At 41.6% G+C, this 17,893-nt stretch overlaps 1 protein-coding gene across 1 annotated transcript; it reads right to left on the bottom strand.

Annotated features, from left to right (window-relative positions):
* Positions 1–266: 266 nt before the first annotated feature.
* On the bottom strand, positions 267–9,062 carry LOC134473669 (cytoplasmic polyadenylated homeobox-like protein). The gene is made up of 3 exons (XM_063238767.1): positions 8,858–9,062; positions 4,195–4,391; positions 267–2,058 (listed from the first exon to the last, which is right to left on the bottom strand). Exons 1-3 carry the CDS (start codon positions 8,868–8,870, stop codon positions 1,309–1,311), a joined length of 960 nt encoding a protein of 319 aa, XP_063094837.1. The 5' UTR covers positions 8,871–9,062; the 3' UTR covers positions 267–1,308.
* Between the last annotated feature and the right edge of the window lie 8,831 nt (positions 9,063–17,893).

Here is a 17,893-nt window from a genome sequence, read left to right on the forward strand (position 1 = left end):
ACCCCCATGCTTAACTGGGAAGAAACTTTTAGCAATATGGAAAACAGAACAATACAGTAGTAAGTAGGGCAGGTGGGCTAAGGATGAGAGGAATAGGGATATCTGGAATGATTTCTTGGTTGGAAACTTGAAATCTTTGATGAGCATATTCTTGCAAAACACTAACTTCCAGAAATGACTCGGTAAGAAACAATTATCTTACAATCATTTAAAATATGGAAAGTATAAAAATACTTCCATAAAGGAGAGGTCAAACACAGACACTGAAAATTTTAAAACTTTAATGAAGAAATACCATTTTGTATAAGAATCTAAGAGTATCATAATAAAAGCACATTTTCCATACTAACTAAACAGACCCCCAAACCCTACCGGTAATCGCAGTGGGAAAGTAAAAAATGAGTACAATTTATTCATGAACATACCATGGAAAAGTTTGAATCAACATGTTAGGAAAAGTGATCCAGCAATGCTTAAGTACACATGCTTGGATTAGCTGAGTTACTGTGGAACAGAATGTTCCTTAGGATGGCACAGAGGTGTAGCTGTAGGTCCTGGTACTGCACAGCTGAGTGAGGCAAAACAGTGACAAGAAGAAAACCGCCCTGGGAAAACTATGCACACACAAATTATTCGTTAAAACAAGGGTCTGTTGACATGTCACAGAGGTGAAGCTCCCTACAGTAATGACCAGTTAACCAAAATTAGTTACTGTAAGAAAAATCTATTTAAATGACTACAAGAACTTTAAAGAAAAACAAAATCACATTTTTGCCATAGACTAAAGCATTTTAAAACTCAAAATTTGTACAGGCAGATGATATTAAGATCCTGAAAGAGAAACCAAAAGAGTACTTGGCAGAAACTGATAACGCATGCCCAAGCTGAAGTTGAAGCTAGGCGGGGCAGGCAGTGCTCTGGCCTCTCACTGTTGTGATTCCATATACCATGACAGTTTTAACTCATGCAATAAATAAAAATAAATATAATTGCTAGAAGTAAAGGTGCCATTTTTCAGAAATGTGGTAACTGTGTATATATGTAATTCAATGACTCAAAATAGTACTATTTCATACACATTCACAAAATTCTTGTCTTAATCATCCTGGTGGAGTTAATTTAAAAAACAGTGAATTTCTGCAAGTGACAGACCTTTCCCTTCCTTCCCTCTGTGCAGACAGGGTGATCTATCTTTCTCAGTCCTTCTATCACTTCCTACCACACTTAGAGTTTAACCAGTGGACAGCCATTCTCAAGGTGCTGCTGGACTTCAGATATTGAAATCTCATCAGGAACCTGCTGCATCCCTTACCAAAGAGGTGATGGAGACCTTTCTGCTATTTGCATGGGCGCCTGCTGCAGCAGAGAGCTCAGAGAAGCCCCAGGACTTTGCTGTTCCGATGCAAGGTTGGGCTCCTGTTGTCCTAAGTCACTTGGATTCTGGTTTGCCAAAAATTGGTCATGGGATGGCAACTGGTAATTCTCTAGGTAATACTGGGGCTGTGGAAGCTGCTGCACACGGTATTCCCAGGGGCTTCCCTGCTGTCCTTGAAATGTCATACACTGAAAATAGACCTTCTGCCCTTCTTGCTGCTGGCCTGTCCCCTGGCCAGTGAAAATATCATGGGGAGTAAAGGGCAAAGAATAGTAGCTATTTTCTGGCTCATATCTGGCACTTTCAAAATACTGCAAAGATGTATTAGAATAAATAAATTTGGCTGGTGGAGAAGTATAAGAAGCTCCACTTTCTGGTAAATTTTGAAACTCCAGGGGACTTCTTGGATCCTCTTCAATACCTGTGAACGCAGCATCACCTGAGCAAACACATCCACTGGGAATGGCCTGTGTTTCCAGGTAAGAGAAGCCACCTCTGTGTAGTAGTGTCTCCTGGTCATGCAAGGTGGTGTCCTGCATGGAAGAGTTGTCTAATTGTGCCAGGCTATTAGGGGAGAGCAGCGACTGAGACTTCTGGACAAGGAAACGGTTTAATTTTTTCATGGCAAAGATTCTCTTTTTCTCTGCAGGTGGTAGTCTGCATCTTTGACCTTGGAACCAATTCTAAAGACAAAGAGGAAAACACATCAATTAAATCTAGTTTTCTAGAAATATCCAATGCATTTCTAAAATGAAAGACCTTTTCCTAGGTCAACTTCACTCAGTATTCTTAGTATCTTGCTTCTTGGCCACAAGAAGAAATGACAAATGGGGGCCACCTTGCCTTTGGTGGCACTTCTTATGGAAGTTTTGAAATGTGTGCTATTCCCTACTCCCATGGTTTTCAGTGACCCCTCATGATGTGCAAATGGAGGTTGTGAAACTCTTTCCCTGATCTGTCTCAAACCTAGTTATAATTTTGAGCATTTAGACAAATTACTCTCCAAGAAAAACATTGTTACACATTATTTACTCACCCTGTACCACCAATGACACCTTAACCATCAATGTATCCTCAACTGTGTTATTAAATTCATTGTATTCCTATAGATGTACAGAGGAAAGAAGAGTTTTTCATAACTCAGTAATTTGGGTTCTGTGACCCTAAACATCTTACAGAACAACTCCAGGTTTCTGTTTTCTCTCCTCCATAAAATGATGGTAAGTGTTCATGAAAATCAGAGTCCCCAAAATTTGGGGAGGAAATGTGAAAAGGATAAAATGCTACTGTAGACTCTCCATGGTAGTTAACCAGGTTGCTGGTAGGGCAGGTAGAGGCTTGAGCACGGGCTGTAGTTTCTGGGAGCATTTTGGTATTTGGTATTTCTTTAGGCCCTGTCTCCACACTCAGCCTTTCAAAAATAGCTACAAGGCTCATTGACACACATTCATCTTTGCCTAATATAAAATTGTCTTACTCATAATGAATGTGATACCTTCAAACACATATACTGTTTGTTCCTAACAGAACCAGTGTTCAGAGACAGTTCAGGATGAAATGTGGAACTTTTTAAAGTGGTTACAAACTAACCTGGAGGTAAATCTCACAGAATGCCACCAAGAAAGCAGACGACACTTTGTGTTGTGCAAGCCACCTGTGACCCTGTCTCCATCCGTGACAGCTTCTCCATCACACCATGAGCATTCACTAAGGCGTTCACTGTAAACCAAAACTCTTCCCCAGGTTTTCTATTGATTTGTAAAATCATTGATTTGCAGGTCCTTTTAAGACTTTCTACTTCATGAATTTTGTAAGCTCCCCGTGTACAGTGCATTTCCTATGCTTTTATTCTCCAACATGAAACTAAAATTTCCATCCTTAGCTCCACTGAGGAAATTTTCTCTGCTTGCCATGCAACCAACATACTCAGTGATCCAAATATAATGACAGAATAAATCCATGTGAAAAACTTAACAGTGTATATGAAATAGTACTTTAATTTTGAAATGGTAGGAATTGAACCAAAGTCTTCCACCAAGCAAGCATCTGGTCTTCCTCTTAGCCACATCCTCAGTCCTAACCATTACAATTAAAATTCAGAACGATTTTGTGCATCTTTAATGATAATTTACAAAAAAACAACCTTGCCATATATTACAACTCCAAAAATACACTGCTTTATGCCATGTAGGATTTTGAAGTATCTTGAACACTGAGAGATGTCACATGGTGGAGAAGAGCAAGTCTAGTCTGTCCTGCACTTGATACTACTATTCCTAACCTTTAATTCACTGCCGTCTCTTAGGGGTTCCATTGGCATATCCAACCTCACATATCCAAACTGACAGCCCCAGTGTCTCCAGCACAGAGCTGCTACTCCCCAAAGCCTCCCTTTATTAATTCCTCATGAATCCAGGCTTCCATTGGTTTAAGCCAAAGCCTGGGATCCCTCCCTTACTGTTCTTCTCCCACTATGTAGCCAGTATCTCAGCAAGCTGTCTGTTCTACATTCAAAGTATAAAAGTCCTCCAGTGCTGAGGAGATCCACAGCCAGCTCCCTGGTCTTCACATCACAGTTCACATCCCCAAAAATTGTGAACACTACTAGACTGGTCCTTACCCCTGAGCTTGTCTTACAACAGTTATTCTTTGCATAAGATGCATGTGTCATGCATACATTCTTATACTGAAGTGTGTAAAAATGATTCCCAAAATTCTTCTGTGAAGTGGCATGCTACAAAACATTTTCATAATTTCTTTCTTTTCCCATATTGTCTATAAAATATATATCCATATAGAACTTTGAATACTGGACTTACATCAATGACATACAATTGGCACTGAAGTACTCTGGCAAGTTCCACCTTGGTGCTGTAATTAGGGTAAGGATTCTCTTCAAATGATCGTTTCAGAATCTGTAATTCATCCTGTGTAAATTTGTGTGGAGGTCTTGCTTTCCGTTTTCCACACTGCTTGACTTGTGCTTTTTTATAATCATCCTTTTTACTTGAAGAGCCTGAAAGATGTGGAAACACCAAGGAAAGTATGAGGGAATACCAGTGGCATTTAAAAAAGATCGTGTGTGCTGTAACAATTCATAATTTAAGATTTATGTCTGTAGCCTCCTACCTATTATAATGGAATTACTAAACAAGAAGGAGTCTATAGTATGATAATAAATATGAACTGAAATTTCAAAATTTCACTTGTTTATTTAGAGACTGAGTCTTGCTTGTAGTGCATGCGGGCCATGAACTCACTAGATATCCCATGGTGGGCTCGAACTCACAGCAATCATTTTGCCTAAGCCTCCCAAATGCTAGATTAGAGGTGCTTATCAGCACACTTGTCTGAAATGAGATTTCTGGTTTTGAAATGAGATTCCTAATGCAGGTGTAGCGGCATAGGCCTCTTCCTCTAAAACCTTCATTCTGAGGCAGGAGGCTCCCTTGATCACAGGAGAAGAACATCCAGGTAAACTTTGTAAGACCTATTCACACCTAAGAATATTAGCTGCATGACAGGACATTCTTTAAGACTGTCAGAGAATTGAAATATTCTTAGGCATATCAAAATTTGCTGGAATATAAAAGTGGAGAACAGTGACATACAATGGTTCACTGGCAAGACCTTCCTTGCACCCAGGGCAGGCCTGCTCTACACAGCAAGACCCTGCCTCTAAATAAATGAATAAGACACAGATATGGAAAGACGTGTAACATCACCAATCACTAAGGAAACAAAATCAAATCTACTGCCAAATATCACCATACATCATTTACCATTGCTATTATTTAAAAAACTGGAACAAACTGGTTGAGGATACATGGAACTTGGAAACATTGTATGTTATCAGTGTAAATGCAGTGTGGTATAGCTTTTATGACAGTTTTCGAGAATATCAAACTACTGTATCACCCACCAAGTCTGTGCGTATGAGGTACTTGACAACTAATTCCTGGGTATAACGTAAATAAAATGGTAGTTTCTAGGGATTGCGCAGATGGAGCCCTAGTGGAATCAATATTTTATTGGTGAAAATTGTCAGATTTTAAACTGCTCAAAGGAGAAAAGGAACTGGGATGGGGGAAAGGAAGAATGAATGAAGGGAAAAGGAAAAAACATAATTCTATTAGTTCTTGGAAAACCAGTTAATATTCATATGATTAGATCAACTTTGCCTGTGTATGTTTGGCAATCTAAGCAAACCTTTTGCATACAATGATACTCAATATAACAACCATTGTTAAATTCCTATCATCTTGATTTGAAAGCCTATATTGCTATTGCTTTGGGTTTTTAGTTGTTTGTCTCTTTTGCTTTTTGTGTTTCTTCTCTGTGCCTTTTTTGAAATTAAAAACAAAACAAACAAATAAACAAACAGAAACAAATGTGCCAGGATCAGCAAATGGAAAGGGAAGGATGGAGTTGTAAGGGGAGGTGGAACTGTACACAGTGCCTCTGAGAGTAAACTAAAGATGCTCAAGTTTATGTTCTGCTTTATCAGGATTAAAAAAGAAATCTCTACTCCAAGAACCAGCCTGGGATTATAAAACATGCATCTACCTATGAAAATTTCAGGCACAGAGATTTTGCCTTAATCTCAAAGCCACTATCAGGTAGCTAAAGCAAATAAAATCTAAAGCATCCTTTCTGAGGTTGGATCCCATGATCTGATTGCTTCCTAGAGGACACAGCTGCTAACACCGTTGCAGTGAGGATTAAATTCCTACCACAACATCCTAAGTGTGACTTTCCAACTAGAATACGGAGCTTCTCTCAACTGAGAAATACGTGGAAAACTACTTAGTGAACCAGAGTGAGCATTTCATATATGTTGCTGGAGAGCTAGAACTGAAGAATCACATTTATTTGTTTGTTTCTTTTGAGACTGGCTCTCACTTTGTATTACAGGATGACTTTGATCTTACTATGCAACCTAGGCTGACTTCCAATTCAGCAATTTTCCTCCCTCAGCCCCCGAAGTGCTGGGATTGCAGGCTGTGCCCCCATGCCTGGAGTAAGAATCATGCTTTTTAAATAAGATGGAAACATGACTCAAAGGCCTGCTTTTATTATGGAAATAAATAATCCAGTAGCTAATATAATGAAGAAATTCATAGCATTTTGCTGTCACGATCTTGGCCCAGAGTTAAATGCCCAGTATAAGAAAAGGAAGAAAAGCAAAGGGAAATGATACTGCTCATCTCCGCGGTGATGCAAGTTTTAAGATGATAAATTTCATACTGTTGAACCACAATTTCAAAATATATTCATTTAGAAAATAAGAAAAGGAAAGAAGGACAGAACAACTAATACGAAGATAAGCATAGATTCTTTGAATTAAGTGAAAACTGTGCTGCCTGCACCAACCCTTGGCCTCTGCTGAAGGGATCAGTGACATAGTAATGCCAGGTGGGCACAGGACTGGGTCCCAGTACTCAGGGCTCTGAGAAAGAGGCTCGAGTTTGAGACCAGCCATGACCTCAGAGAGACCTACCTCAAAAACAAAAACATAAAAACCAGAAAAACAAATTCTGTAATATGAAGTTCTGAGGAGGATGAGAATTTAAAATTAATTGAAATTTGCACAAAATACAGTAAGTCTTGATCTTAACCCTTCCTTGCAGAAATGCATAAAGTATCAGACAACACAAATTCCAAAAGAGCACAGTGTTATTTGGTTTTCCTTTGTTTGTAGCAGGGAAGGGGTGCTGGGAGCAGGGAAGTGCTGGGCAGCTGTGTGCCAGCTCTGCTGTGTCTCCATCCACAGCTGTTCTAGCTCGCAGAAAAACCCAGGTTTCCCTGATGTGCTCACAAATAATCCCAAAGGCAATCAGCCAAAGCCAGAGGTCCCTAAGGACAAAAGGCTGTAAGTGCCTTCTTATATCTAGCTTTCCTGGTTCAGTGAGGCTCCTGAGGCATATTGGGAGACTGAGCCTGCAGTGCTGAGGCCCAGCAAGACAGCTCCCATCCCTTGGCCAGGTGCTTCACCTGCTGTCTGGGGAGGGGCCTCAAGTGGGGGCAGGGTCTGCCTAGAAGGTACAGATGATGGAGGCTTCTTTTTCTATTTCTCCATCAATGACTCTCAGGGAGATTAAGATGTGAAGATTAGGCTGTGGGCTGAGATCCCGAGGCAAAATTAGTGCTCCATGGGTGGAATTAATTTCATTTGTGCTGAGCCCAATCCTGCAATCTACAGAAAAGGTCTGAAGGCCTTTATGGAGAGGAGCATCAGTGCTGTCCATAGAGGCTGCCTTTCCTGGGAATGGCATCCCCATAGCTATGACGGACTCAGGGTAGAAGACCCTGGGAGCTGCTTCAGAGCCTGACAGTCCTGTCAGGTATGGTAGGGCATTTCTCTAATCCTATCACTCTTGAGGCTGGGGCAGGAGGATGGCTGAAAATTTGAGGCCTGCATAGGCTACAAAGTCAATTTAAGAGCTTCTTCTCTCTTTAAGAAAAGAAAAAGAAGAAACTGGCAAGAAATATGAGCTAAGTGAATTCAAAGCATAAAGGAGTAGTTAATCTAATGGCATTGCATTTTTTCTGGAATAAACTTTTGATTCAAAATTGCACCACGTATTTTGATCATACAATGTGTCTACACATATAAACAATTTTTTCCTATAATCACAGGTCCATTTTTAATACTTCACCATCTCAGACAGGCTACTCAGGGCCAGGGGTTTAGCTCAGCAGTACAAGTGCCTGCAAGTCATCAGTTTCATTTTGGTACAAGAAAAAACAAACAAACAAACAAACAACAACAACAAAAAAGCGCTACTCCACAACTGCAGTGTTCAGCCACCACAGTCACCTTGGTGACATGGGTTGTCCCCAGCCTATTAGATTACTTTTTGCATTTTTTCATAGTTCTCAAAACTGAACCCACAGTGTTTGCACTGAAGATTATCCTCAGGTCTTTTAAAATTTCTTGGCTTCTCATTAGTTTAATAAGTTTCCCAAACCTGACTCCAATTTGAGATCCTCCTACGTGTACTTTTTTGTTCTTTTGAGATGGGTCTCACTCTATAGTTCAGGTTTGCCTTGAACTCACTAGGTATCCTTGGCTGGTTTCAAACTTATGGCAATCCTCTTGCCTCAGCCTCCTGAGTGCTGGGATTATATGCCAATGCAGGGATTATCGGCTCGTGCTGGGATTACAGCACCAGAATACCACACCTGGCTCCTACCTGTAATTTTTGTTCTTTTTTCTGACAGGCTCCTGCTACATCATTCAGATTCTTGCTACATCATTCAGACTGGCCTGAACTTCACTATGTAGACCAGGCTGGCCTCAAACCCAAGATACTCCTGCCTCCACCTCCTCAGTGCTGGGAGCACAGTGGTGCCTGCCTCAATTGGGATAGTCTTACTTATACTTTTAAGAGCTAAAATTTCCAACCCCTACAAGACACTAATGCAGTGCATAGCCTGCCCCACACTTAACACACCCCAACTTCCCACCAAACAACTTACCTTTGGGAGCCATGTCAAATATTCTATGCACCTTCTCCAAGTAACACTACTGTGTAAGGTCACTCTGAAATCTGCTGTCCAAAGTGAGTGTAGTGTGGAAATGAGGGCTCTGAAGCAGAGCTCTTGAACATCCCCCTGAGGCCACCCAGCCCACAGGATGGGATCCTCCATTCAGGCTACCACCCACCCACTCCAGGGTGGGGCTATCTCTGCCCTCCCACTCCCAGCCCCAGCCAGTCACCGCCCTCCCAATCTCTGCCTCACTGCAGAGAAGGCAGAGCTCCCAGACAGCTGCCTTTACCTAATGGGCCTTCATGTGTCCTGCCTTCCATGCATTCAGCACCCTCCCAGCTTACAGTTTTGTTGAATCCTCTCCTAGACTTAATGTCAGTGGAGTTTTATGCCCAGTCTGAGTGTGGACACATAGACATTTAGACAACAGGCTGAGGCCCCCACCCCAAACCTCAAGCTGGGGGCCTTGAACTCCTATACTACCAGCTGCTGACAATGTGAGGAAGGAGCTCAGCTGGTCACCATCCCCACCTAACTCAAGTTTATGCTTGATTAAGGTGCAGTCAGATTGGAGTCAGGAGACTCCAGGTTGCCATTAAGGCTGTTGTAAGATGGCTAGCTTTTGGATAGTAGGTTGTCTAATTTTGGGAGGAAGGACTGGGGACTAAACATAGAACATTCACACTGTGGTACATCTTATCCTTTATTTATTTTTATTGTCAGACAGAGTCTCTAAATCACTAACTCTTAGATAGTGCTTAAGAATGTTGACCCCACTGTCCCACCCTACTGCAGCACTGGGGTTAGGAGGTACATTGGGGTCCACTGGGTCTGCTTCAGAGCTCTGGGGTGTCTAAAGACAAATCTCTTCATCTAGCACAGTTGCACAGTGAGAAACCATGACTTAGCACAGGTAAACACACACATGCAGGTTGTGGTGCTATGTACAAGTGTAAATATGAGGTAACAACCTGCATAACAATTATACAATCAAGACACAGGCAGAATTTCTTTTTTTTAAATTTTATTTTGAAGGTAGTAAAAATATAACAGAACAAGACAGAACAAAGCCAATTGAGACAGTGCAGTGAAATTGGTACAGAACTTCACAGCAGGATACTGGAACAGCAGTAATAGGTACTATGGTACATCTCATTATCTTCACAATAGTTGTCCAGTCAATGAGGTATAGTGAAATCAAACCAATAGCGGGACATTATAAAACCAATTGAAAGAGAATATTGAATAGAGCAAAACAATCATAACAAAACAGTGAAAACAACCTTTGCCTTCACACAGAAGACAGAAGGAGCTCCCCCATATTTGCTACATTGCATATGGTGATCCAAGAGATGCTCAGACCTCTGTCCCCAGTTGGTAACAGCAGAGGAGGGGTAGAGATAAGATATTTGATTCTCAGCCCATGTGCTAGTAGGCTAATGGGAGCCACTGACTGGTTCTCCTCTAGGCTTGTGCCAGGGATGCTTACCAAGAGGGTGGGCAAATTGTTTTCTTGTGCAGCTGCCCAAGTTCCACCATGGTCAGATCTCGGGAGCCATTGACTAGTTCTCCTCCTTGTTCATGCCCAGAACTTTTTCCCTTGCAGTTTTGTGCTCTTGCACTCCTCTCTGTGCCCTGCTGTCTGTTGTTTTTGCTGATGTCTTGTACATGTGTGTTATTTAATCTGGGGATCTCACCCATGAAAATCTCCCTTGGACTGACAAGGTAAAAGGTCCAGGGGGCCTTGTTTCTGGGCTCTTCATACCCTAAAGAATTGAGTAAGACACTCAGAAGGAATAACAAGAGAAAGATTTATTAAAAGTAAAGGATGGAGGCTGTGTGGAAATGCACTTGTAGCACAGGCAAAGACCCTGCAAATAAATAGCCGCTACCACCTGCCCCCAGAATGCTTTCTCCACCTGGTGTCCAGGTCTCCACTGCTGTGGCTCCTCTTAGATGGCACAGATCCAACAGCAGCCGTGAGCAGTGGTGCCTGCCTCAAGTGGGACAGTCTGGGCCCTGGGCCTGGGAAGACCCTATTGATTGAGGTTCTGTAATGAGAAGCTGTGGTGAGGTGCTTTTACCTCACAGAGAGGCTTCCAGCTTGCTTCCTGCCTTTCAGATATCTGTTAACACCCTGGGCACTCTGGTCATTTTGCCAAGGATTGTGATCTTCAGGACGATGACCACCATTGCTGCAGTAGAGGTGGCCACATCACCAGGACAACAAGGAGCATGAAAGAGCTAGATCAGGGCTGCTACAACTGTGAGAGATCAGGCCACCTGGAGGTGACTGTGATCATGTGTATGAGCCGAAGCATGGTTCTTGTAGGGACTTTGCACACATTAGAAAGAATGCACCAAAGTGAAGTGCTCTTGTACTGGTGAGATTTGTCCATAGCCATCAACTTCAGCAGACAAATGAAGTCAACTGGTATTGCGGTGGCAGATCAGGGCATCTTGCATGGGAATGCACAACTGAGGCCACAGCCTAAGTATTTTCCTCTGCCACTCCTCTTTTTTCTGATCAATGGTTCTGTTATTTTCTCTGAGTCCTCTTTTCTGGCCAGAAGTTTGCCGATAGAGGCTACACCTTTGCCAGTGAGCTTTACTTGCATACAAAGAAGAAAGAAGTTAACTGAAAAAAAGTGCATGTTTAGTTTGGTAGAGGTGTTAGGTACGATGTTTTGTTAAAGAATCCCCTTTCTATAGCACTCATTGTTGGGGTTCTGCAAGCAAAGGGGAAATTAGGGTTGCACATACTAATGGTCAGCAAAATGGCTGCTGCCAGGCCTGCATAAGCAAGCAGCTTTTATTGAGATAAAGAACAAAGAAACTCAAATTGCACATGCTTGGATTATATAACTTGTGTGCTTCTTGTCCTTATAGGACTTCATGTTTTTATCTTAGGGTGGGGGCAATGTTTTAAGGCCTGTACTTTTCCCTAAAACATTGTTGACCGGATGTGTCCAGGATAAAATGGAGTCAGTGTGGCCTCTCTATGACTTGTGAAAAAGATTGAGAAACAGGAAGAATTGGGTCAGAATATATTTTCTGATTTGTAGAATGTATTCGCTTTTATTTTTTGTGTGTTTTTGAGACAGGGTGTCACTATGCAGTTTAGGCTGGCCTTGAGCTTACATTGTAGCCCAGGCTGGTCTAGAACTTGCAACGATACTCCTGCTTCAGCATCCCAAGTGTGCCATCATGCCCATAAAACAAATTTTAAAAGTGTCTGAACATTCATAAATAACTTCAATTTTAGCATAATGACAGCCATGATTGTCTGACCTGAGTAGCTGTTAAATGACATCAAGTAATGTTTACATCAGGCTTTCCTCGAAAATGCAGTTGACAAGGCAAAGGTGCACTGAGGGAAACGGGAGAGAACATAAGATAGATGCCTAGACCTACAGGCATTCTTGGCCCTCTCTAAGAGTCCTACTCTGTGTGCCTCATGTGATTCCTCTCAACTCCTTCTTCTGCCTTCCCCTTGGGGCTTTCCAGCTGCTGCCGCCATTTCTTCATTCCTAGTGCTTCCCATGTGTAGTATAGACATTTTCTCCCATCCTGTAGGACCTCTTGCTGACCAGATACCTGTTCCATACACTACTCACAGTACACCCAGCACACTACATCCAACCCCAAATTACAATCTGGCCTCAAAAGCGTTTTCCTGGTCCACCCGTTTCCCACTCTGGGAGGTGGCAGGGTCAGAGGGGATTGTCAGAGCTCAAGTTGCTTTCTCTTTGACAGATGTCTCTTGAATCAACCTTCTCGGTTCCTTCTCCTCAGATCCCACTCAATATATTCAAGAGTTTCAATACCTAACTCAGTCATATAGCGTATCCTGGTCTGAGTTAAATGTGATGCTTGGCTCCACTCTTTCTGCAGAAGAGTGGGAACAAATGATGTCCCTGACTCTGTCTTACAGAGATGAACAACACTTACATGAAGTAGATCTTACAATGGAAACAACAGCTGTACTCTGGGAGGATCCTAATTGGAATTCTCAGGCAGATTCTGGGCCCCTAGCAGGATGAGACTACATGATTTCCTATTAATAGAAGTGTTGTACTAAAATTCTAAAAAACTAAAATAGTTAGTTGAGAGGATAGTTATTAGCAAAAATAGTTAAAAAGATAGCTATTATCAGTATTGTCATTCTATGCTGTGCTCGTTCCCCTAGCACCAACCACATAGTTATAGTTAACTGACCGCATTGTCATGCTGTTCTGTATGGGTCATCCCCCGAGTAACCTGTTTGCAGTGTCAACCTTTGTAAGAGACAAATGATGCTGTGTCAACCATTGTTCCCTTTGTGAGAGACAAATGTTCCTGGAATTGGCAGACCAAGGGCTATGAATTGGCTAACCACCCACTGTGAAATGCCTCTGACCTCAAGCAAAGGGGAACAAAGTTCCACCTTGTTTCTGTTTCTCATCACTATGTACTTAATGGTCAATGAGCTAATCGTAAACAAACTATAAAAATCTGTCAAAATTCTAACCCAGTTGCACAGCTTTGCAAACTCCATCTGCACTGTGCCACTGGGTACCAGCTTAAATAAAAGCACTTCTTTTTAAAAGATGTCTTGCCCGCTTCTTGACAACAGACTACATCATGGGGCTTGTTTTCAGGGTACAACAGAAGGACTTCACGTGGCAGCATGTAAGACAGTGAATTTTGAGAAGCTAAAGAGAATCACTCAGAACAGGGATGAAAGCCTGGCTCTGTATATTATTTGCTTGGCTGTTGCCCTTAGATGTTATGCAGCATTAGACCCAGAAAGGCCAGAAGGACATCTTCTTCTAAAGATGCACTTTATTATCTAATGAGTGACACAGTCGTAAATATTATAGGAACTAAAGGATGGCCCTCATCCCCCACAACAGAAACTTATTACTTTGATTTTTCAAGTTTTTAATAATAAAGAAGGGACTACAAGAAAACAGCACATTTCTGAGTTCAGGAGCTATCTTCCATTGTCAGAAAATTTCTGGTTGGAGTAGAGCCCTAGCCCACTGGCATCTTAGTGCCTTTCTGCCCAAGACAATTCCTCCAGGGCCATGCTTCAGATGCTGGCAGAATGGTCGCTGGGCTAGGAAATGCCTCCCGCCTGGAATTGCCTCTAATCTGCGTCCTTCCTGGGGGGTTCCCCACGGAAGTCAGATAGTCCATCAACAGCCTCTCCTTGCCAGCTCTGGACATCAGCCCTGGGAGCACCCCCAAATGCTCCTTCCCAGACTTTTTTGGCTTGGTCCCTGAAGACTGACTATGCCCAAAACAGCAAAGGCCCCCTGGAACATTTTGAATGCTAAATTCAAGGTGACTCTTGCAATGAAGGATAAGTCCATTCCATTCTTAATCAATGCAGTTGCTCATCAAGATATAAAATTCAAATCTTGTAAGAAGTATTATTAGAAAGAGAGATTCCCTGGCTGGATGTGGTGGTGCATGCCTGTAATCCCGGCACTTTTGGGAGGCTGAGTCAGGAGGATCTATTGTTCTATTGTCACACACTTTTTCAATTGTTGAAGCTACTATGAATTTCAAGAACCCTTTTTTTTTTTTTTTTTTGGCTTTTTGAGACAAGGTCTCACTCTGTGGTTCAGGTTGGCCTTGGGCTCACTTTGTAGCCCATGCTGGCCTCAAACTTGCAAGCATCCACCTGCCTCAGCCTCCAGAGTGCTGGGATTACAGGAATGCTTCACCATACCTGGCTCAAATTTCAGGAATCTTTAAATTCATAAGAAACTCAAAAATTTTAATCAAATATCCTTTAGGCTCTTTGGTTTTTTTTTTTTTTTTTACAACCTCTGTGAATCTGAAAACACACTTTCAAATACAAATAACTGGAACTTCTTGGGAAATAGCAGAGTGGTGACTAGGAGAGAAACAGCCTCTCTGAGACTGGGAGTCCAGAGATTGGAATGTGGCTGCTTGCACGCCTTGCGGGCTGCCTGCTGTCAGTGACCTTGTTTTCCTACTCTTTTTGGAGAATTCACCAGTTGCTGCTTACCACTTTTGGAAATGGCTTCTCTTTCTCGGTCTGTGTTCTGTTTGTGTGCTGCTCTCTTTGTAGGAAAATTAATCTGGTCTCTACTTATCCCAGTTTTGGAAATGAGCTTTTTTCTCGGTTTGTGTCTTGCTGTGATGCTAGGATTAACCGTGCTCCAGCATGGATTTTTTTGTTTCTCAATTTAGGAGACACTGGGACTAAGGGTACCCCACCATGGGTGTGGACAGTACCAGGAAACAGGCTTATAGCCTGGATGGAATCATGAAGCTAGAAAGGATTGAGGGTGCCACACCCTGGGTGTTGGAGGCACCAATAAATGGGGTTAAAGCCTGTCTGGAATCATGCAGCTAGAGGTGGGTTTAAACCAATTGCAACTGTCTTTAAAAATTTTTTTTTTACTAACTGGTTTTACAAGCAAAGTCTCTGATTTTGAAGAATAAGGGAAGAGGAACCTCTTTTCTTTATGAATTACTTTAACTCTCACCATGGCTCTTCTCTGCACTGAAGAAAAAAAAACTGTCCATCTTCAAAGAAATGCCCAGTTGGGGAACTTCCGGGAAGATGATGAAGTGGTAAGCAGCAGAGAAAAAAATCCTCTCTGAAATTTTTTGTCCAGACCCTGGAAGATACCAGCATGAGGCAGAAGAGAAGGAGGGTAGTAGGCCCCTAACCCATCAGAAGGATCTGATGTGAGAAATGAAGCCCACAGGTAGAGGGAAGAAGAGAGACTTTAAAGAAGACATAGGAGGTGGCAAGTGACACTTTACGTAGACGTATGGTGACTGCTGACCATACCATAGAGAAACACACCAATAGGTACAGGGCAGTGGATGGGTGGACTGCAGTGGTTCAGCAGTTATTTGGGTCTAGATGTCCCCCAGGAGATGGTGATTGGCAGTTAGTCACATGGGAGAGGGGCCCACTGAGCTCAGAACTCAGAAGAGGTATGTTCTGGGTCCACTGAGTGGCTGCCAGTGTCAAGATCCAAGGGTAAGGCAGCAGAGAGTGAATTTCAAACTTGCAGGAGGCACATAGCATGTTGCAGGATGAACAAACTGGGTTCCAGCTTCACAGCCAGGAGACAGCACTTTTTTATTCATTGGAATAAAAAGTGAAGGTTGCTGGGATTATACATTACCCCTGGTGTAGCTTGGCATAACTGATGCCATCTTGAGCCCTGCATTTAACTAGTGACCTGTATTTGACCCAGGAAAATGGAAAGGTACAAGTCCCAGGAGAAAAGCAGAATGAGCTATACCCACAGGAGAAAAGTTAATCTGCTCAACAAAAGCAGGGTACAGGTGTCAACCAAAAATTAATGTCCAACAGGATGTCTTTTTGTGGTTCGCTGTTTAAAAGCTTTATAATTTTCCAGTTCAGGGCCACTTGGTGAGATTCTGAAATGGGTCCACATGAGTGGTCGCTGAACTCAGCTAATTCAATTCCAAATTTATCAGTTTGGCTGCTTGGATTTCTATATTATTTACAAACCCATTTCAACCCGCAGAAAATCTGGGGTTGGCTTGCTTTTTCTACAAGTGGCAGCAGAGATACGGCTTGCAGTGGATATTTTAAAAAATTTTCTTTTCTAATCTTTTCTTGTTTTTATCTTTTTTCTTGGTTGTTTATTTTGTTTTATGAATGTGAACATTGTTTTACTTTTTTCCATTGTTTTTGTTCTTATTTTTATTTCTTTCTTTCCTATCTTCTTCACCAGTTTCCCAAAGCTTGTATAATCTTTGTTTTCCCTCTAGCCTTTTTCCAATCCCTTCTTTTTCCTTTTTTATTTCTCTATTTTTTCCCTTAACCTCTTTTACAGTTTCTCTCCTGCAGGCTGCAACCCTCAGACACTGAGCTCACAAAAGGGAAACCCAGAAGACAATGAGGTGGAACATTTGAAAGACAATCATATAGACTCTCCTAAATGGTAACACCAGAAGTAACAAAGCCAATGAATGAGCCTCTAGAAAAAATTAAAGCAAGAATAATCCTAGATAATTACAGAGATGCTGTCCATGATGAACAACGTTATTAATGACACTACAAGAGATACAGATTAAAAAGGGAGAGCTTAAGAAAATGAGGAAAATGATGAATGTCTGACATAAAATAATGGATTCATGAAACAGCTTCAGATACATAGTAGTTGAAAAATTCCATTGAAAGAATACACAGCACAATGCACCCATGTGAGGACAGAATATCAAATGTAGAATACAGAGTTTCAGTTAGCAATCATGAAAATAAATATTTCTTAAAAATAGCAAAGACCCCCCTAAAATCAACACAACAGCAGAGATGATGGAAGAAAAAATAACAGAAGGTTGACTGGAACCAATAAAAAACCCAGAGCAAAAGTGTCATAAAAAGTCTATTCACAGAAGTAAATACAGGAACCTTCTTAAGCAGGGAAAAGATTTCAACGTACAAATAAGTGAGGCATGTAGAACTCCAATTAGCCATGATTTATAAACAATCTATACAAGGTGTCCAATATTGAAGATTCCAGAAATTCAGCACCAGAAAAGAATATTAAAATCTGTTAGAGAAAAGATATAAAGGAAAGGCCATCAGAATCACAGAGTTTTCAACACAAAACTTTACGTGGAGCAGAGTTGAGGGCAAAAAAGAAAACAGCCTGCAACCCAGTTCGATATAGCACACAAATTGATCTTTCAAAATTTTTGAGAAATAAGGTACTTCCATGACAAAAAACACTTGAAGAATTCCATGGTCAAAAACCCAGCATATTTAGGAAGAGATAACAAGAACCACAACTTCATGAACCTCAATAGAATGAGTCCACCAGACAAGGCAAATGATTAAAAGGAGACAAAAAAGGAACCAATAACAGAAAAACAGCATGACAAGGATAAGTCAGCACATATCAGTTAATAGTCTGAGTTCACCAATCAAATAAAGCAGACTGCAAAAATGGGTCAAGAAGTGAGGCCCAACAATATGCTGCATACAAGAAACACATTTATTTCAAAACAAAATTC

Source organism: Cavia porcellus, unplaced genomic scaffold (assembly GCF_034190915.1).
Source record: "Cavia porcellus strain 051 isolate PalLab524CR breed Dunkin Hartley unplaced genomic scaffold, mCavPor4.1 scaffold_28, whole genome shotgun sequence".
Taxonomy (NCBI): domain Eukaryota; kingdom Metazoa; phylum Chordata; class Mammalia; order Rodentia; family Caviidae; genus Cavia; species Cavia porcellus.

Excerpts from the sequence above, each read along its gene's own strand:
- LOC134473669 (XM_063238767.1), bottom strand. Across the intron at positions 2,059-4,194 it reads GCCAATTGTATGTCATTGAT|AATTGGTTCCAAGGTCAAAG; the intron begins GTAAGTCCAGTA and ends CTTTGTCTTTAG.